Here is a 22,031-nt window from a genome sequence, read left to right as displayed (position 1 = left end):
ATTTATTCAAAGTTAAATGGTTACTTAAAGCCAAAAATTGGCTTAAAAGGTACACTGACTACACCATAGATTTTGTGGCTCATTGTTATGCTTTGTAGCTTGAGGATAATACTATAGAGGAGGAGAATCTTCATAGACAGAGGCATAACATAGGGCTGATACAGTGTTTAGATCAATATGTATTTGAAAATGGGCTACATAATTACTAAACATTGGCGGATTTCTAGTTGAAGTATTTTCCATAATCTTGTTTGCAAAGACCATATGTTCTGATTGAAAGAGGGGGAGGGATTAGAAATTCAGTGAGAATGTATATGGGGTGTCCATGTCTGTCTGCTCCTGTGGCTGTCTCCTGGCAGTTTACAGCACTCGGTGTTCCTGAAGTCATCCAGCTCGGGTACTTACCTTGCCCAACCTGGATTGCCTCCTCAATCTGCGCAAGTTTGGATCCAATGTGCAGTTAATATTTGTTTTAATATGGCTTTATCCTTCATGCATATTATTGATTCGCCTAATCCTTGACTTGGTTATATGTTTAAATAAATATCCATTAATTATTCCTTACGACATTGGCAAAAGCAGCTTTTGATTACACCTTCACATAATTTGACAACAGTTATCAAGTATTAGAACGCTGCATTCTATCAATTCAATCCTCCATCTGCACCCACCTGGACTAGAATGTGTTAACGCTGGATCTAATTGTCAACTTTATAGTTTTATCTCCAGCAGGTCAGGGCTACCTGTATGATTTTCAGCAGCTTTCAATCTAGTCAGCCTAATACACCATATTGCGCTATCTGAGCGCACAGTACTATATGGTGTTTGGTTATTGAACAATACTTATATATATGCTGACAGTGATTTATCTACTGTTTCTTTCAGAGCTCTGGACTGTGTATTTTTTTCACATACACAGTGGTCGTAATTCTCCTGGTAGCACTTTCTCAAATGATTTGATTCACTTATATATATTTCAGTAATTTAAAGGAGAGCACCTTGGTTTCACTGTGTATATATTATTAGCTACTACCATTTTTGTTTACTAAATTGTTGGGGGAAAAAAAAAGGAGGGGTGACCGGCTTGTCTTTTATGACAGTGGATCTCAACATTTCTGATAATAGCTTTACCTAGAAGAGTTGAATAACAAAGGCCATGAAATCAAACTATTTACATTTTGAGCCACAGGTACCATTGATAATGTTTTGGAGATCTGATTTGTGACCATTTTATAGTTACTTTGGTTTGCGAGCACGGACATAATAGTGACTGTCATGGCCACAGAGATCCAACCTCGATTTATTGTTACGTGGAGTAAATGACATTTTTTCAATTTCATAACCAGCCTCTTTAAAAGCCATCTCCAGGTGCTTTTTTGTTAATGGAAGGGCAAAAAAACGCTTTTTACCAACATAGTAAAAGGTAGAATTTAGTACACCTAAAACCAATAAGTGACCTCCAGGTTTAATTAAGTTTTTGAAATTTTTCAGGACATCACAATATGATTCTAGGTCTTTACAAGTGGCTTCAAGACAGAGACAAATAAGGAAACAATCAGCGGGTGGCAGAACAAGAGGCTCATAAGGGTTACTTTTCAGCGCATCACATTTCAGGACCCGTTTCACCTTACTACGGAGCTTCTCAGCTTTTTCCTCACAGTTCTTCCTATAAAAGAAACACATAACACACTGTTGTTAGTTGTCATGTATTCTTAGGTGTAGCTTTGGTGCACTAACACACAAAAATTTGCAGCACAAATATCAAGCAGTTGCATGAAAGTAGACTGCAACCCTCCACACCAACTACAATTATTAATTAAAGCAAAAATTCAACGCTTAAGAAGATTGTCTGTGCAAAAAAATATTAATAACATTTTTACAATATTAATAAAATCTCCCACCAATTCTATCAGTTTGATTAAACAAAACATATTAATGAGCATATATCTCTAAAATAACACATCAAATCTATTTGCTGTACATATGCTCAAACATAATTGCATATAGAAACAAAATGATTGCTATTCATTTTAATGGACGGCCTCCTTGATAGACCAGTGACAGTAAGGTGCTTGACAATCCACATTTTAAATGTTAGCGCCAACTCCATATCCATGTCACAATAAAGCAAATATAGATGTGTATACATTATTATGCAGCTTTAACGCGCATTATGTATCGCTATTGCAGCGATAAATAATGCAGCACCACTGCAATTTACTATGCCGGGGCTCTTCAAGGAATGTCTTCTGTGCAAACTGTTTTTAAGATTTTCTGGCAGCCTAGAGCTGCTGGCGAATGCAGACAGTGAAATGCGCGGCTGAAGTTCGTGCATGCACTATTATGATTTCTAGTATGAGCTCAGGGTGAGGCAGAAGTAGGTTCATTAAAGCAGATACACATAGAAAGTCAATTGGTGGAGAGAACCTGTGAACAACAACTCAGTGCAAGCAATGATGTGTTTCAGACATATGAAATAGCAAGGTTAGTCCATAGCAACAGCAGTTCCGGGATATGAAGGACTAAACGCAGTACAAGGTAGCAGGTCAACCAGGTTTGAACCACATATGCAGGGAATGATTAATAGTTCATTCTAGAGCAACACAGATTCAAGGTTGGGTGTAATGCCAGTTGTCAACTGTATGGAGATTGCACTAGAGAGTAACAGTACAAGGAATGGTGCAGAGGCCAGATCAAGCTGTAAATCTGGATGGTGAAACACAATGAGCACAGGTAAGTCCAATGGGGCAGACAGTGGTCACTACGAACCTGAGGCTAGGAAATGGTATCACAGATGAATAGGCAGAGTCAAATACCAGGCAAAGGGTTGGTCAAGCCAGTGATATATGTGGTAGGGCTCACAAGCAATAGGTCAATCCAGGCAGCAATCAGGGATGGTCAGGTCACAGACAGATGTCATAGCCAAGTATCAAACTATAACAGAATATTCACAGGGTATACAGACATCAGCAGCAGCAGCAAGGATGAACAATGAACTGCAAGGCACAATTACTGAGGCAGGTATATAAAGCAGTGGAACAGGCGCAGGCACTAATCATGGAAGGAGGTTAACTCCTGCAGGCAAGGTGGAATGTTCAAAGGTAAAACAGAAGCACCTCTTGTGGAAAAGAGGTACTGCAAGCTAATTACAAACTAATGGCAGTGTCCTAATATGCACATAGTTTTTGACCTGGCAGGGGATCAAACAAATCCTTTCCAGCTTCACAGGGCCACATAGGAAAAGATAGGCTAAAGCCATCCTGAGATGGCATTAGTTTGCAGTGAAAAGCATAGCTTTTCAATATATGCTCGTATGAAGAGGCTTCTCTGTATGTCTTTTCCTACCTAAGGAAAGTGGGTGGTCCTAGGATTTAATAGTTCAAACACATGATAAAAAAAAATTCTCTTAAAAAAAAGTCAACAAGGATGGACATAGCATTTAAGTAGTCTTAACAAATGAAATGCCCTAATTATCTTCAACCATTGCTTAGATACTCTGCAGTAGAATAACTGAAATTAACTAAAAATTCTTTTTTTGGCTCCTTTGGTGGTCTGACACTGCGTGGGGATGAAGGATATAAAGGCCTCCCCTACAGTCACATTGGGATTAATTTGAAGAATACTACCCTATGTTTATTTTTTTAAGAAAAATGCCCATTATGTCTTCAGAAACTGAATATACTGACAGCTGGAAATAGTGCAAAACAAAAAGCTTTACTATAACCATTGTACACAATGGTAGCAGACAGTGATTATGAAGGCCCAGTGGCAAACGAACAAAGGCTTGAAAACGGCTAAAGCAAACAATGAATAAAAAAAAAAAAAAAAACACAGTTGAAATCCTGGAGGCATGGTAACAGCAAACAAATAATAATAATAAATAATAATAATAATGAGAGCGACAAAAAATAATCCTAGGTCACGGCACAGGAACAGACTGGTGGTATAGATAAAGAGTCATAGTCAGGTTGACTCGAAATATTAGTGTAAACACAAAAAAGTAAAAAAAAGGTATTTAGCTTGAAGTGAGGGACTGGCTATAGAAATAAAAATTTCAAATGGTATAGTCCAGGTACCTAGCTTGAAGTACAGCAGGAAACAGGCAGAATCATCACTGACATAGCTAAGAAACATTTAATTACCAGCATTATGAGCTAGGAGTTGCAGGTATCAGTAGGCATGCAACATATGTGGCAATTAGTTGTCATAGGAAAAATGGTTGTCTGAAAAGCAGATAAAAAAGCTGCAGCAATCCTGGAGTAAGAGTGAAAACCGCCCTAAGATATCAGACTTCAGATCCTCAATCCTAACACTGTCCATATAATTTTTAAACATTCCAGGCTAGACTGTTCTAGTATAATAATATATATGAATACCTGGGATTTAGTTTTAACTAAAAAGTTGCAAAATCCAAAATAAAAAGTTAACTTACTAAAATGTATTTTTAAAGCAAAGCAAATTATAGAAATTCAGGGCCCGACTTGAATTTACGTCAATTTGCATTATAAAAATGTGCACTACACATGCCCACAAAGAGTGTGCACACATATGCACATGAAGAGTTCCTTGCACCTGACACTTGCCCCTCCTTACAACTGGAGAGGCAAACTGGGAAGGTACGAGACTGAGTCGCAAATGTGACTGAGGCAGACCAGCACATAGATGCATATACATGTGTCAGGGGTCATTTCTTTGGCACATGCTAGGGTCAGATACAAATTCACACTTATGGTGATGACGTATTTTAAAGATATTTTTTTGCTACTTTCGTTTGTACACGAGAAGGAGCATTATATCAAGTCTACCAGCAAACGTGTTTGCGCCACCAAAGCAAACGTTAACAAACTTTTCCTGTGCTTATGATCTGGTTGTGTGTATGTCTAATGGAAATGTGGCACATATACTACAGGTGCAAAGGAGGACGGATTTAGCTCACATATGGGTGTAAATATGCTACTTCTACATTGAAATTTTTTAGGCGTAAATTATGCGCACAACTCAACATCAGGCCAAAATGTATACAATGTTTTTAAAATCCAAAGATCACAAAAACCTAAATTATTATCTCTTGTCAGACATATGATCACATATCTCAGTATAACAAATGCCTGATTTCCAAGATATTTAAGTTCATCTATATGCATTTGTCTATGTGATGTCTGCGGCAGTGTAAAAGTAATAACAATCTGTGTGGTAGCCACTATATATAAGCGCCTATGCATTTACTAGACCTTAACGGGAAGAGAAGGACCAAGAAAAGCTTTGTAAAAAATACTTGATTATTTCACCACAGAGCTGGGTTTGCAGCCTAGGTAGCACAGCTTAATTTAACAAATTTTGTGGCTATAATTTGGTAATTCCGAGTATGGGAATTCCAGGTCTTTTGCAGCAGTAGTATCAATAACCCTACTTACTATCCCAATCCAAGGTTCCAAGAGAAGTGTATTAATTTAAATGTTTATGGTCAAGTCTATTATATAAGCTGCACACATACCCGGTATAGATAAACTTGAAAAATAGCTCAGGATTGATAAAAAAAAAATATATGCTCTGTCACCTAAATGATCTGATATAGGGTATTCAGAACTGTATTAAAAAATTATGTAACTTTATGAGTACTCACTGCAAACAAATTCCTTAAGGCTACATTAATCCTAAACCATACAAAGAGGGAAACTGGTTTTATGAGCTTAGAAAACAAAAGCAAACTCCACAGGGAAGTTCTGTTTTGAGATTTTAGCAATAACTGAACAAAATTGTCTAATATTGTTAGTCGGGCACAATACTTTACAAGGGTTTTATTTATGTGCTGTGGCTCACGGATCTTGAGAATTCAATTCATAGTTCTTCAGTAGAACCGTACTGATGAGCGATGAATTAATTTTGGCACCTTTGTTCACATGCTGAAAAATTGAGCAGGCTGTATTACGATACAGCACCAAAGCTTCAGGTGAGGGGTGTGGAAGCTTTATTGAGCAGGACTTGTCCAAGAGTGAACAACCCCTTTTAAGTGAATCTTGGTGATGTCACTTGTACCTATTTACGTCCTATTTGATGTATTAGGAGTTATTCAAGTAACTTGTAATACCAAGTATAAGGTTTGTAGTTAGACAAAAAAACAAACAAACACATTTTAATCAATTTTGAGTGATGAGCTCAGTACAAGACATTACCCATACCTGTTACCTTCCAGTTCACAGACATATTTGATAAATGGTGTCCAGTCTAAAGCATTGGGATCCTTCCTCAGCCATTTCTGCAGTTCAACACGGCTTTTTTCAAGAAAATCAGAAGTGATTATATTGTTAAATACTTCACAAGCAGAAAGAAGCTGATAGATGCTGGGACCCGCACCAAAATCAATCAATGTGTCTCCTTCAACACCACCTAAATATATAGAAAATGATAACTTTCTCATTTAGAGTAATTCCAGACAGGATTGCTTTTATGTACATGGCATGTTTGACCACTTGTATTTCCCACTCCCTAAGCCCTCTATATTTTAAGCATAATGTTGGGCACGTGGACCAACATATTTCTTCATGGAAAAACAAATTAGGATAGATTATATAAATCTATAATATATTTTACATATACAGTATATGGCAATGAAATAAAGTAAATTAGGTCTTTACCAATTTTGTATTCAATAAGATATTTAAAATAATTGCCTATCCACATTTATAATCTACATCGGCTGGTACAAAGGAAACTCCAAAAAGGAATTAATGATTACCCTTATAATCTCTAAAAAATTAATTCTGGTTCTGCATGCAGTCTAAGTACCACTGTAGATTGCATCGTGATTTGTGCTCTGTGTGTCGTTTCTCAAGATTATATATTTTCAGATATTTGACAATATATTAACAGCTTCTATGTAGCCAAGTAAAAACTATTGTTATAGTTACCAGATATTTCAGCCAGAGAGAGACCCACTATCTGCATCTTTCAGTACATTTAAAGACAGATGTCTGATATGTAAAAGAAATAAAAATTCATCCCCTATAAGGGCTCATATACACAGACATAGGAAAACAACTAGCGGGATAATAGAGTAGTCAAGACCATGCATTTGCTTTTAAGTGATGTGCATTAATATCAGGTATTGGTAAACTCACTTTAATTCTGATAGTCAAAAAAAATGGAACTGAATGAATCTGTTCACACAAATGCTACCCAGGGACTAGATGACTGAACCGTTCCACCTGCGCAGCTCCTCTGGCTACGTTTGCAGCACCCCCTTTATTGGCAAGGGGAGTGGAGGAGGAAGGCAGATGGAAGATAAAGGATGATGAAGGAGCAGAACTATGAAGGAGGAGGAAGAAGTGAAAGATAAAGGATGAGGATGAAGAAAGAGGTGGACTGAAGGGGGAGAGAGAAGGAAAGAGGTGGAGGATGAAGGCAGAAGAGGAGAAAGGAAAGAGGAAGAAGAAGAAAGAGGAGGAGGGTAACTGGGCCTCAATGAGCACATTTCACTGTATGGTTTGTGGGGCCTACAGACTTATCCAATTGTAGTGAAGAAAAAAAGGGAGGCGACAACATGCGGTTGAAGCAGAGAAAAGGCAGTTGAGTTCAGGCATCTTAGGCAGGTGAATAGCTGTATGGATATGTAAACACTCCAAGGTGTGTTTTCTGTGGGTCCCTCCCAGGGTGAGAGAAATCTCTGTAAAGTGCAGCCTGAGTGTAGACTGCAGAGTAGAGGCTGTGATATGACTGTGCACTGCTCTTTGCATTATATGGTCATCACTGGGATGTTCTTTGCTTTTGTGACAAGACCGGGTATCACAGTGAGAATATCATGGCAGCCTTGTATGTCAGTCAGTGGGCTAATTGAACAACCGTGGCCCACTCTGTTATTAAATGCAGCCCGGTGGCCAGATCTGTTATTGCCGTGGTGCCCAGTGAGGAAGGGGGGAGGCAACTCACAGGAAGTGTGAAACAGCTGTGGTCCTTTTGACATAAAAAAAAAAAAATAGTGGAAGGGGTTAAAATCAGGAGGTGGACTCTGCCTGTTCTAGGAAATTGGTGATCCTACATTGGTAGGGAGACTAATGCCCAGGGTGCCACCAAGCTGGAAGAGAGTTGGCCGAGCAGCTGGAATCAGGAAGATATACAGACCCACCTTACAGATCAGAACCCCTGACCCACTTGGATTGTCAATTGTGGACTTTATTACCAGGAGTTTGTGCCTGCTAGGACTCTGTGCTGAGAGGTAACCTGCTGGGGACTTTGTTGAAGAGTTTATACTGACACTGGTGATTTTCTGACCCTTGTTATATTAGGTGAGGGAACACATTTCTCCTTAGGGTGCACTGTTGTATTTTACTTAATGTGTATACTTTGTTAACTAAAGGGGTTAGCTCTTTCTTGCCTCCTTGTCTGTGTGACCTGTGAACCTAGAGGGCCGATTATCTAGAGAGCTATGGTTCCAACCCAGTTGTTCTCACAGACTGTCACTAGATTGCTTTCTATATTGTATGGAGGTAACTAGGATGCTCTGTACATTGTATAATGGTCACATGGGTGCTCTCTGTATTGTGTATCGGTGACTAGAAATATCTTTGTATTGCAACTACTAAGATTAGCCCTGTATTGTATACTGGTCACTAGCATGCTCTCTGTGCTGTACATAGACCTCTAGGTTGCTCTTAGTATTTTATATCAATTACTAGGATGCTATAATTATTGTATGTCATTCATTAGGATGCTCTCTGTTGTATATTAGTCAATAGGATGCTCTATTGTATGTCACTCGGATGTTGTCTGCATTGTATATCTAACACTAGTACTGAGTAAATTAATATACATTAATGTATAATACCTGTTTCTCTCTCTTTCAATGCATCCCTATTATTTTTCCTTGACAATGGAATGTGAAGCCTAATATTTATATTGACATACTTTACTTCTAACTAATTTGATTGATACCATTTATATGCAGTTTCTATTTTGTTATCATTCCTGGTCAGTGAGATAACATAGCTTTAACTCTCAATTGTCCCGATTCCATCAGGATAGTACCAATTTTGGGTGACTTTTCTGTCCAGCCACAAACTCGAGGAATAGTTGAAAGGTATCTGCCACTCTTCACTTTAATCAAGTTCAAACCAGTTAGTGGTGCGTGCATCATGTAAATGAAGAGGAAAAGGAGGTGGAGGTGGTTGGGGGGGTGGGAAGCGCTACCCATTCCCTCATTGATGTTGTCCACACCCCCTCCGGTGACACAACGTGGCTCACAAAACACCCATAATAGTTTTCAGCTCCAAGTTCTTGTGGCTATTAATTTATCCGAATTTTTTCAAAGCTCTTGTTTACAAATCCTAACAAAGCTTTAGAAGCCATCCATTAATGTGTCTCAACGCTTCCCTGCAACATAGTGTTACGATTAGTAGCTACAGTACTTGAAATACGTGAGCAGCTTGAGGCATGTGACACTAAGCTTATGTGAGTGTCTGATGCATGGTGACTATAGGTATCTTCATTGTTGTAGTTGCCATTGGTAAATTAATTTAAACCCTTGCCACTTTTAAAATAACATCCTTGTAAATGAAGCTTAATACTAAAGCAAAACTATATTTTTTATTTGCATGTAATTTAATGCATGGTTATATTTTTATTCTGAATTGGCTCATTTTCAAATGTTTGTAAGCATTATACTTTTTATTATACATTTGAATTATAATCAATTAAAAAAATGTTTTATAAAAGGTATTTTTTCTGATGCTTTTACATGTGGTAAACGCAAAAACAATAATAAATGTCATTTGAGAAACTGCGACGCAGCACAAAAATGCACCAATGGCCACAGTAACACTAGTGACAATAGTTAATAGCAGGGGTTGGCAACCCTTGGCACGCTTGCTGCTAGGTGACACTTGAGTCCATTTACTGCGGCACCCATGACCAGTCTTCCTACTCCTCTTCTCCTCCTACTTCTATAATGTTCTACCTCATTCCTTGGATCCTACATGTTGTAGTTAGCTAGCTCAGATAACTGTACATACACGGGCTGCAAGGACATTGTCATACTTATTATTTAATTCAATATGTTTCCCTGCCTCTGCTCTCATCTGGGCTTGGATAACGCAAGCCTCAGCCATGGAGAGTCAGTGCTGTCAGTGGGGAAAATTGACAAAGTGCTTCCAAAGTTTGTGAGAATTATATAAGAATTTGTAAGTGTAAATACTGCAACCTAAACTGGAAAATATATACCAGTACCTCATCAGCAATATATCTGAATTATTTGAGAATTTGTACATGTTTAAGTGGTATCTTGCTGCTACATATATTGTGGTCTATGCTCTTGCACCTCCAAACAGTCAAACCTAGAAATTAAGAGCAATTACCCATCTGTGACTGGATCACTTATAAATAACTTATGGTATAAAATTTATTTAAAGGAAATAGCGCAGGGCACTTATTTATATAGTTGCCAATGCACTTATTTTTGATTTTGTGTATATTTTGATATAGGAAAACTTTATTTATGAGACCAGGGGAGAAAATTTGCTTTTTTCTGTGTTAACCTTGCCAAAGGAATGCCTTATTTCTGATGTATTTATCTGATACAATGAGCCTTTGTTTAGAAAGTCTATTGTGTATTGTGATGTGGGAAAATGACTTGTCTGAGGTTTGTACTTTCTTTGGGAATGTGCATTCTGCGACTGTCTGCAGAAAGTATTCATGTCAATTAGACCCTTTTGACTCGCTAGTAAATCTGCTGCCTCTGAAATAAGATGCAGAAATCACAGCAAGGTTTTAAAGATATCATAGATAAGCGTAAATATTGTTAGCTTTGCAATGCATGTAAATCTATGTTTTGGTAAACAGGTTACATCCTGATTCTAAAAATAGCCTATGTCTAAATCTGTATAAAAATCTCTATCCTGTTAAGGATGAGCGCAGTCGGATTCCTGGAATCCGAGCCCCCCCCCGAACATTGCGGATCCGAGTCAGATCCGAGCACTGTCCGGGTATTCCCGCCGATTCCGAAACTTAAAATGAGGCTCTGAGTAATAATCCCGCGGTCGGATCTCGCGATACTCGAAACCTTTAAATTCCCTGCTTGCCGCCGCCATCTTCACGCGGGCATTGATCAGGGAAGAGGGAGGGTGTGTTAGGTGGTCCTCTGTCCTGCTATTTCTCGTGCTGTGCTGTGCTCTGTCCTGCTGAGTCCAGTGGTGCTTTTGGCAGTGCTCTGTCCTGCTGAGTCCAGTGGTGCATCAGTCCAGTGCTCTGTCCTGTGCTTTGTTTTGCTAAGTGCATCTTTATTTTAAAAGTATTAAAAAAATCTTCCCAAAAAATTATAATTCAACAAAAATCCTTTTAAAAAAATATTCTAAAAAGTCTAAAAAAAATTATTGCAGTCCATTAACATTAATACTGCAATCTATTAAAAATTGTTCACTGTTCTTGCAGTACTTAAAAAATAGTACTGTAATACAACGTGTGCTGCATATAATGGAGTACCAAAATTTGGGGGATAAAGTAGGGAAAGACCAAGACCCACTTCCCCCTAATGCTGAAGCTGCTGCCACTAGTCATGACATAGACGATGAAATGCCATCAACGTCATCTGCCAAGGCCGATGCCCAATCTCCTAGTAGAGGGCATGTAAAATCCAAAAAGCAAAAGTTCACTACAATTAGTAAAAAAAGAAAATTGAAAACATCTGAGGAGAAATGTAAACTTGCCAATATGCCCTTTACGACACGGAGTGGTAAGGAACGGCTTAGGCCCTGGCCCATGTTCAGCACTAGTGGTTCAGCTTCACCCAACGATCTAAGCCCTCCTCCTCCCCCCCTCTCAAAAAAATTGAAGAGAGTTATGCTGTCAGCAACAACAAAACAGCAAACAACTCTGTCTTCTAAACAGACAACATCACAAATCCCCAAGGCGAGTCCAAGGGTGTTGGTGGTTGATAAGCCTGACATTCCCATCACTGTACGGGAAGAGGTGACTCCATCCACCATTTGCAGCACACCCTCTGCATATGCTGGAAGGATCACCCACAGTGTAGATCCAGATTTGGATAATCAAGGTGTCAATGTTGTACACCGGGAGGAGGCTATTGATGTAGCTGGCGCTGTGGAGGAACTTGATGATGAGGATGCTGATGTGGTTATTGTAAATGAGGCACCAGGGGGGGAAACAGCTGTTGTCCATGGGATGAAAAAGCCCATCGTCATGCCTGGTCAGAAGACCAAAAAATGCACCTCTTCGGTCTGGAGTAATTTTTATCCAAATCCTGACAACAAATGTATGGCCATATGTAGCTTATGTAACGCTCAAATAAGCAGGGGTAAGGATCTTGGCCACCTAGGGACATCCTCCCTTATACGTCACCTGAATAACCTTCATAGTTCAGTGGTTAGTTCAGGAACTGGGGCTAGGACAGTCATCAGTCCAGGGACACCTAAATCCCTTGGTCCTGTTGGATACACACCACCAACACCCTCCTCGTCAACTTCCTCCACGATCTCCATCAGATTTAGTCCTGCAGGCCATGTCACCAGCCAAACTGAGTCCTCTTCAATACGGGATTCATCCGAGGAATCCTGCAGCGGTACGCCTACTACTGCTGTTGCTGCTGGTAATCGGTCATCTTCCCAGAGGGGAAGTCGTAAGACCGCTACGTCTTTCACCAAACAATGGACCGTCCAACAGTCGTTTGCCATGAGCAAAGTAAAACAAAATTAAAACAAATTAAACAAATTAAACCAAAAGTATAATATAACTTATAAACACTACACTTGAAAGCTTGAGCCTTTAAATGAAAAAGTCACTCTTCATTGCACGAAGATTTGCAACAGGGACAGTTTTTTTGTTTCTAAAGTCAACAAATAACACTTCAACCCTGTCTGTCTTTAACATACTTGAAGAGATCTCAATGATGAATGGTCTGTACCATGGTTGGAGGAGGTATTGTGGCCCTGGTACCAAATTGGGTACCGGGGCCACTCCACTACGCAGTCCAGAAAGCTACCTCGGTGCAACGTTTTGGACTAAAAACAATATTGTGAGGTGTGAGGTGTTCAGAATAGACTGGAAATTAGTGGAAATGAATGTTATTGAGGTTAATAATAGCGTAGGAGTGAAAAACAAACAAAAAACTAGATTTTAGCACTTTTTATGCTTTTTTAAAAATAAATCAGAACCCAAAACCCTAAATCAGAACCAAAACCTTTCGTCAGGTGTTTTGGCAAAACAAATCAGAACCCAAAACCTCAAGCTAATCAGAACCCAAAACACTAAAAGTGCCGGGTGCACACCCTTATATCCTGTACACTGAAATGCATCATTATGATGTTCCATCAGACTTGACCACTGATACCTTTAATCAGTGGAACTGTCCTTGTCAGGGCACCTGAGCTAAATAAAACATCACTCTTAGCTTCAAGACCCTGCTTGACTACTTCTTCAATATTGCTGTAATCCTGTGAACTGCATATTAGGCCCTAAATCTAATCAGTTCTCCAGCTGTTTCTGAGGTTGGACCCAGCTCTCCAGTACCACTGCTCTACCGCTACCCAGCAGCTGGCCAGTGTGATAGGCCAGGTGGTTCCATTCACAGCATCCTGATCCATAGTAAGTGGTCAGGGGTACCAGCCCAAGTGTACCAGCACAGGAGTACACTAGCAGTGACAGTTACCCAGAAGGAACGTGGTTCTGGGCGACATTAAAGGAGCACAATGGTGGCATAAGGCTCCTCCTACTGCGGCAGGAGGAGCGTATTCGGAATAACAAAAGGGGACGGTGGCAAAGTAAGCCAAGCCGGTTCCTGGCAACAATAGACAGGGTGGCATAGGCGGTCCATCCTGTCACACCATCTCAATGTCAAGTGCAAATACGACAGCCTGAACCGAAAATTATATAGAGCTCACATTAAGTAAAAACTATACCTGTACCTCATCTGCAGTATATCAGAACTATTACAAAATTTATATACTTGTCAGTGTGGGACTTTGCTGCCACAAGTATTGTACTTGGCGTTCTGGCACACAAAAAAAATGGACAAACATTGTGACCATTTTGCATATAACAGCATAATAAACTGTCTCCCTGCTGAACTTTCCTCAAGTAAGCCTACTATCAATGTAACTATTGCCAGCACAACACTACTTTGTGTCTATTTGAGAATGACTTTAATTAAAAAATCATGGCCTTCAAAAAAGACTTCCCCTAGTTTCAGAGCATATGTCAACTGATTTTTGACTTAAGTAACCATTGTTTCTTATAGATAAAACAAGATTGTGCCTTACCAGTTTACCAAGTCAAAAGTTAGAGTATCTGAAAGTGAACCATATAACAATCACAGTGAGTGAAGAAGTGTTAAGGTCAATATGGCATGTGATCCTCAACTGAAGAACCGCTTTGCGAGATGTTCACCTTTAGCAGCCCCATTCCGATGTACTATATACACAGTACTCAGTCACCCCAGCACTTAAGCTCGGGTAGCAGTAGTTGTTAGTCTAACTGTTGCCCATTGGAGTGGGCAGAACACGGTAGGAGGTAGTGAGCAACCTAGATGGTAACAACAGAGTACACTGAGAATTAGACTGGCAAGGGTTAATGCAGAGTGATATACGAGCCAAGGTCAGGAGCAGGAGAAGACAGCGGTTTCTTTAAACAATTCTGATCAAACACAGAGAACAGAACAAATCAGGATGCAAGGCACACTAGGTCAAGCAGGAACTATCAGCAGCATAGGTATGGTAACAAGAAGGGTTTAGAGAGCCTGCAGAACCAATGAGATATTGCAGGATGATTAACTGCATGAAATCATGAAGTGATCGACAGCCGCTGCTGACATACTTAAGCGATGCTGGTTGCTATTTACATAGGAACTAGCTAAATCAGTAAGGTGCTGACTATGTGGGAGGAGAACACACTACTCTTGTTGTTCGGCAACTAGTGCAAACCATAATGGCGTACCTCCAGCACATACACGAGATAGTACTATACACTGCCACTTAATAAGGAGAAAAGCTGTTAACAGTTCAGATATGCGATGGGTTTACTGCATAACTAAACACATCAGGGCACAATCTACCACTGGCTGACAGGGAAAGGATTCTGGTTATAGATCTGACATGTGGAGGTGATCATCAATTTTTTTAAACACATGAGAGCACAATCTACTTTCATCTGACAGGAAAGGGACACTGATAACAGATCTGGTATGCGGTGATGATCACCATACACTTGGTACATCAGGGTGTAATCCGCTGTTGCCTGACAGAGAAAAGATGCCAATTTATGTTGCTAGGCAAATAATCTGTGGTGCTGCAGTGATCACCATATTTCTTAACAAGAAGTTCATTTTTTTTTATTTATTTCATTAGTCCCATTCATAAAAATGTCACACGTAAAAATAGCAAGAATGGCAAGACAAATATGGACAAATATGGTTTTGTGCTAAAAGGTGAGTCTATTGTTTACTCTCTGTTGCAAATCTATTGTTGTCCAATCTTCAAAGACATAAAGCAAAACATAAAAGCTCTTTATCACATACTAGAGAGAGTAGAAGAAAGACGAATATTTTAAAAAGTATGTTGTGTCTTATGAAAAACAAACCAGCAATGCACATACATTTATAAAACATCATGAAATATCTACAAAAGTAAGATTTACCGCAGCTATGTGTTTTGCACAAAAAGGAAAACCTTTTGCTGATGGAGATTTTTTTTTTGAAAGACAACTTCTTACAATGTTCTGAAGATCTCTTTGTAAATTTTACAAACAAAAAAAGATAATATTGCTCAAATTCAAGATGTACCGGTCTTGGCTCGAACTGTTCAACGCTGTACAAGTGACATGACTGAAGATATTAGTGAACAATTGCAAACTGATCTAGAAATTGTTAAGTCTTTAGTCTCACTATTGACAATAGCACAGATATAAATGCTGTAGCCTGTTTAACAGTAGTTGTACAATTTTATTCACAGAAATACACCTCTGTTATAAAAGTAGTATGGATACAAGAAAAGAAATGGATCCTCACCAGATGAAAGTTGTTTCAATGAATGGACCTTCAAAATGGGTAGATACCATCAAGACAGTCATTAAAAAGTAAAGTTTAAAAAACAAATTTATTTCTGTATGTACTAATAGGGCAATAACAGTGATGGAAAAATATTAGCTTTGACCAATTCTGGTATTTCAATGTGTCATCCATCAGGAAAATTTGTGCTCTAAAATATCTGCAAATACATATATTGCCATGTTTGGATGAGCAGAGGGAAATTGCCAGCATAATTTGTCAATTGTTTGGACAAAATTAAACATGTTTCTTAGACAAATCTACAAATTTTATCCAGAATTGGAAAGCAAGGAAAGGCATCTGAACCTTATGTTTCTGACAGATATCACCACATATTTAAATACCCTGAATTTACAACTTCAAGGTAAAAGCCAAATTTATATGAAAATTGGGCTTCACTTACAAAGAAACTTCAGATTTTCTATGATGAGATACTTTCCAACAGTTATAATATTTATGGATAAGCACCCAGAAATAAGCATTCAACCGTTAATGTCATACAAGTGTCATTTGCAAGAGGATTTTTCACAAAGATTTCAAGGTCTCCAAATTCATGGCCCAATGTTAATATACATACTGAACCCTGCGAAAGCAGCTGAAAATACCCTGAGAGTTATTTATTTCAAGTTCCTTCAAACAGAATCTCTGGAAATGGAATCAATAGATTTTCAGAGACATTCCAGAAACATTTTAATAGATGAAAATTGATTTTTGGGCATAAATACTTTTGCCAAACTACCATCCAAATTTTCAGCAATGAGGACATTTGCATTCTCTGTTATCTGCTCCTGTACAAGTTATTATTGCAGCCAAAATTTTTCCAAGACTAAAAGACACAGTTATTCCTGGTTGAAATCGATTAACAGTACAAAATTCTGAAGCATGTCCTCATCTCTAGACTAAAAATGATCAACTTAACCTGAGCAAACTAGTTTCAAAAAAGGAAGGACAGGGTAGCCAATAACATTTGTAGTACCCTTATATTACTTTTGTAAAAATTAATATACTGTATGTTTTAATATAATACATACATGTTTTAAACCTTTATTGCATAAAGACTCCACCCCCAATCCTCTGCCATCATATGGCATTGAGAAGCTTGGTGACTGACTGGTCAGATGTACATCAGGTTACCCTCTCCTGGTGCCAGAGGCAGGCTGGGCTGTGGGGCATCTGCCCACCGGGCCACTCCCGTATTGAGCTACTTTGGACTGGGTCACCTGCATTTTTTTCCATTGAAAATAGGCTGCTGAGTCAAGTCTTGCCACCCCTGTATGGTACCAAGCAGAAATTAAATATTTCCGGGAGAGACATGCTTACTTTATGAAGTGGCAGTCAACTAGAGTGAACACTGATGAAAAAAAGCTTTAAACATTGAGAAGTGTTATTCATAAGAGAACTGTCCCCTCTAGTTATTTTTAAATATCTGTTTGGGAGGACTTGGCAGTGTCTTAGTTATAGACCACTGGGGAAACCATTTTTCAAATTTTGCTGATTCTGATGGAAGTTTGGTGGAACAGGTCATTCCTTATTATATGCAGCTAAGCACATTCATGTATCTTGTATTTGGTTGGGGAATTGGCAATGATATTAAGTGTGAATCGGCTCCATTTGACCATCTTAAACTGCGAGTTTTTGCTCGATTTTCACAAAAAAAATCTTTGAGTTCACTTTCATTATCTGATTTCCATTCATCCTCATTAGAAAGATTTTAAACCATCTATGAGCATATGATCTACTCCTCCTGAGAAGCAGTTGTTTCTCTGTCCTAATTCCATATTCTGTTGAGATGCTTAGACACCAAGGGGTAAATGTATCAAGCTGAGAGTTTTCCGGCGGGTTTGAAAAGTGTAGATGTTGCCTATAGCAACCAATCAGATTCTAGCTATCATTTTGTAGAATGTACTAAATAAATGATAGCTAGAATCTGATTGGTTTTTCAAACCCGCTGAAAAACTCTCAGCTTCATACATTTACCCCCAAGTGTAGCATTTATTTTTCTATTTACCTTATTTTTAGCAATAAACAATTGGCAGTCTGCTAAATTTTAATTGTGATGTGCATAGTGATAATTATAGTGATAAGGAGCAAGCACAGGATTTTGGAGGGGGGAATCCAAATGGATAATTTCTAAAAAAAAAAAAAAGGTTCCAAACATACAGGATTTGATGAATATCATTCCATTTTTACTTTTCATCACATTTATACATGCATTGTATACAAACAATATGCATAGAAGTACAGATGAAAAAAATATTAATTTGTCGCCCTGTACATCCCAATAATATTGCATTGCACCATTCCATAGTTAAACTTTTGAATTGCAATACTATAATGTAACTGTACAAATCAACATGTATGTTTTGTATGTAGTTTCAGTAGTGACCAGTTGGGGAACTCTTGCCACACATTAAAAAATCCTATTTTAATTACAGTGATTCAGCATGATCTATAAATGCTGGTGATTGTTTTTATTCATGGGGATGTCTTTTTAATTATTTATTTATTTTTACACAGCTTTATAATCAAGTTGAGTATTGAGTGCATCTTGATGCAGCCATATTCTGCTAAAATACTGTTTTGGTACTATGGAAACCAAAGAATCCTCCTCTCTTCCAAAACTATTACCCTGTTTGGGATGTTTTTGGTCTTCATAAGGCTCTTATCCTTACATTGCAAATTACTCGTTACTGCCAAATACATGGTCGGGGGATAACGTATTTCATGCGCATTCCCTTTCCAGTATTTCCTGTTCAGTATTTGCTCATACAAACACTAATAAATTACTGCCCATAGTAACCAAATTACCGATGGACAAATTATCAGATTTTCCAAGCAATAACCTTTGAATAAAGCATTGCTCAAATGTGTTGCGTAAACTGCTAACAAGACAATAACTTCATATATAACTAAAATAAATCATGTTCTAGTAGTTCAAAATATCTGGGTTATAATATATATTATGACATGTCAGAGCACTAGTTAAATGACCATTTCTATGTATGTGTAAGACTTGTTAAGCAACAATAGTGCTGTTCATAAACAGCTTAACGAACGCTTAATGTTTAAGGAAAATATGTTACATGGAGCAGCTAATTTGCAAAGGGTATAGCTACTTGCATAAACTTTTTTAATATCTGTTTTATAATGTAGATTATTGCATGTTCGTTGTAGTGTCAGTTTAAAACCTTAAAGTAACAACTCATAAAATATCTATTTAAGAATAATGAGATGTTAGTTAGTGCATTCGGCTATACTAGTTCTTTTTCTTCTCTTTCTTTGCTCTTATGTTATTTCCAACAGGCGGGTGGCAGCTTACTACCATGTAAAGTTATGCTGAATACATTTTACATCAATATGATAGCATAATATCTAATATACATGGTTTCAGGTTATTATCTTTCAAATAATAACACTTGTGCGACAATACAAATTCATTTAAGATGTTAATAATTAACAAACAGCCTAATAAAATTATCTTTTTGGGAGCGGGAGAGAGATTGTTTTCTTCTTTAAATACACATAACCAAGATCACACTCATTTAATAATGATTATGTTATAAATGCAACACTTGATCTAGTTATTCATTGTTCAATACTCTACCTGGAGCAAATGTTTCATGAAGGTTCCGTAATGCAAAGTTTGTCCAATCTCCAACAAGAGCTCCTTGCCCCGGAGCATAGTATGTCTGGAAATAATCTATGGGGCTAAATTCATCAATGTAAGATTGTGGTGTGGAGAAAGTGGTCTCCATATTCTCTTCTCTGTGTAAGACAAGATACACCTGCTTAGGCGCGGATAGATTGTTATTAAATGGAGTTTAAAGTAAAAAAAAAAAAAATGCATGTGATTACATGTAGAATGGGCTATAATTAATATGGTCAGATATGCTTCCCAGTTTCACAAATTGAAATTATCAAAAGAAAGCCAGAAATGAGATCATGCAAATTTATTTGTAACCAATACAGTTTGGTTACACTTTTTGGCAGACATTCTAGACACATAGACAGGAGAAGGTAAATGACTTTGCAGGCATGGAAAGAAACATTAAAGATTATTATTCTTACATATGAACTCATCTAACTGGTTGCAATAACTGCTCTCTCCCATGTTATCAATAATATGGAAGCCCCCTCCTGCAACTAGTTTATTATTTTCCCCTAGAAATGTACTCACTTCTCCTGAAATAATATGTTTTAGAACGAACAAATAATTTTATAGACAGATGATTCATGTTTTTGTTTATATTTTTAAGAAATACAAATATTAAAAAGAAAATAAGGTTACAGTTATTCACTGTATATAGTTCTTTCTTGGTTTGTAAACAGGGATTTTAGTGCCTGTTCCTTAAATTCTCAATTATGTGTCTGTGTTCCTCACACTAATAAAGCCAGTGGTACTAAGTTCACAGCAATCTCTAGGAGTATTTAAGACCTGTTAGTACTCTGGAGGTTGTAGTAGCATTTTGTGGTCTGCCTCAAGCTTCACTTTGTATCGTTTGATCGAAGTTTGCTGTGTTGTTTTTAGTCCATATCTTGTGTATCCATCTTTCCTTGTAACATTGTTTAGTCTATGGAGTATATTTACTAAACTGCGGCTTTGAAAAAAATGGAGATGTTGCCTACAGCAACCAATCAGATTTTGTAGAACATACTAAATAAATGCTAACTAGAATCTGTTTGGTTGCTATAGACAACATCTACACTTTTCAAACTTGCAGTTTAGTAAATATACCCCTATTTCTGCCTTATTCTCTTATTATTGTTTCCTTACCTTCCTTGTCTTTCTGTCATGGACACGTCACCCCAGCTTTCACTGCTGTAGATGTAAAGCTCCTTGTGCTATCCAAGTTCTGAGGATATTTATACATGAGGGTGCTCTCCAGGATAAACATTATGAAGCAGTATGCCAAACCACAGGCTGAAACTGCAATTTGCTCTCCACTAGTGGTTTGGGTGTGGCAGGTCTTTTTCCTTATTGCTCCTTTTGTTATAACTGCTTCAGTCTTCTCTGATTAACTATGCAGTGTCTGTTCCCTGTTTCTATTTTCAATGACTTCTGGCCTAGACCCCTGCCTAACTGTCTACACATTTTGTGGTTTCACCACATAGTTCTCCCCCAGTTACTGAACATGAGCCGGCCAATCTTTGAAAGATGACTATAGTTACAGTATAAATAGACCACTTGTAATTTGAACACTGCACCTGACAAGTTTTTAACAATATAATCAGTCGTGACCTATTTTAAAGATGTTACAAAGCTACCTGGATTTAATTGAATGATATCAACATGATTTTGTCATTTATGAGGTTATTGCAAAATATATTGTTTACCATATCCTAAGCTTAGACAAACAGACATTTGTATTTTTTGAATATGAGATTATGCAAGTTTTGTTAAATTAGTTTTTAGAGCTTTTTTGGGGGGACTCAAATAACTATCTTGTGAAACTTTTTATTTAACACAATTTAACCAGTTAAAATTGTGAACTCATTGAAAGATTTTTGCATATGGCTGACATATCACTTTACACCAGGAGAAGAGGAACAGGGGTGGGTTAGCATAGGACGAGTACAGTAAGGGCATTTTCATGCATTTGCGGCATTATTAGACATGACCGCATTTTCAGATATTCCGTTTCTGTACAATGGCTTCTGATTAGCTTATTGTACATTGATCCCTCTAGATGCTTAAATCATTAGCGTCATAGCCATATTATATACACGTTGCAGCCATCTATTCTCATTAAATAATTTACATTGGGACAATTGCAGGAAAGAAGACACCCATTTGCTGTTTAAAGGGCTAAACCACAAATATTTGTATTTATGTATATATTTTATTACAAGTTAACCCGTGCATGATACTCATGCATTCTAGTCAAATCAAGCTACTTAAGGTGTTAAAAAGGTTCTTGTCATGCATTTGGGCCTAGCCCAGGCCTCCTCAGGAGAAGAGCGTTACTTCCCGACGCAAGCGCCCATTTTT

General features: G+C 37.9%; 1 protein-coding gene across 1 annotated transcript; it reads right to left on the bottom strand.

Moving 5' to 3' along the window:
- Positions 1-1,007: 1,007 nt before the first annotated feature.
- Positions 1,008-20,904, bottom strand: LOC142107266 (indolethylamine N-methyltransferase-like). The gene is made up of 4 exons (XM_075190582.1): positions 20,817-20,904; positions 19,647-19,807; positions 6,180-6,387; positions 1,008-1,666 (listed from the first exon to the last, which is right to left on the bottom strand). Exons 1-4 carry the CDS (start codon positions 20,834-20,836, stop codon positions 1,237-1,239), a joined length of 819 nt encoding a protein of 272 aa, XP_075046683.1. The 5' UTR covers positions 20,837-20,904; the 3' UTR covers positions 1,008-1,236.
- Positions 20,905-22,031: the final 1,127 nt, after the last annotated feature.

The sequence above is a fragment of the Mixophyes fleayi genome, chromosome 11 (genome assembly GCF_038048845.1).
Source record: "Mixophyes fleayi isolate aMixFle1 chromosome 11, aMixFle1.hap1, whole genome shotgun sequence".
NCBI classification, from domain to species: Eukaryota; Metazoa; Chordata; class Amphibia; order Anura; family Limnodynastidae; genus Mixophyes; species Mixophyes fleayi.
Note: the sequence above shows the minus strand (reverse complement) of the source record. Positions and strands in the feature narration are given on the sequence as shown.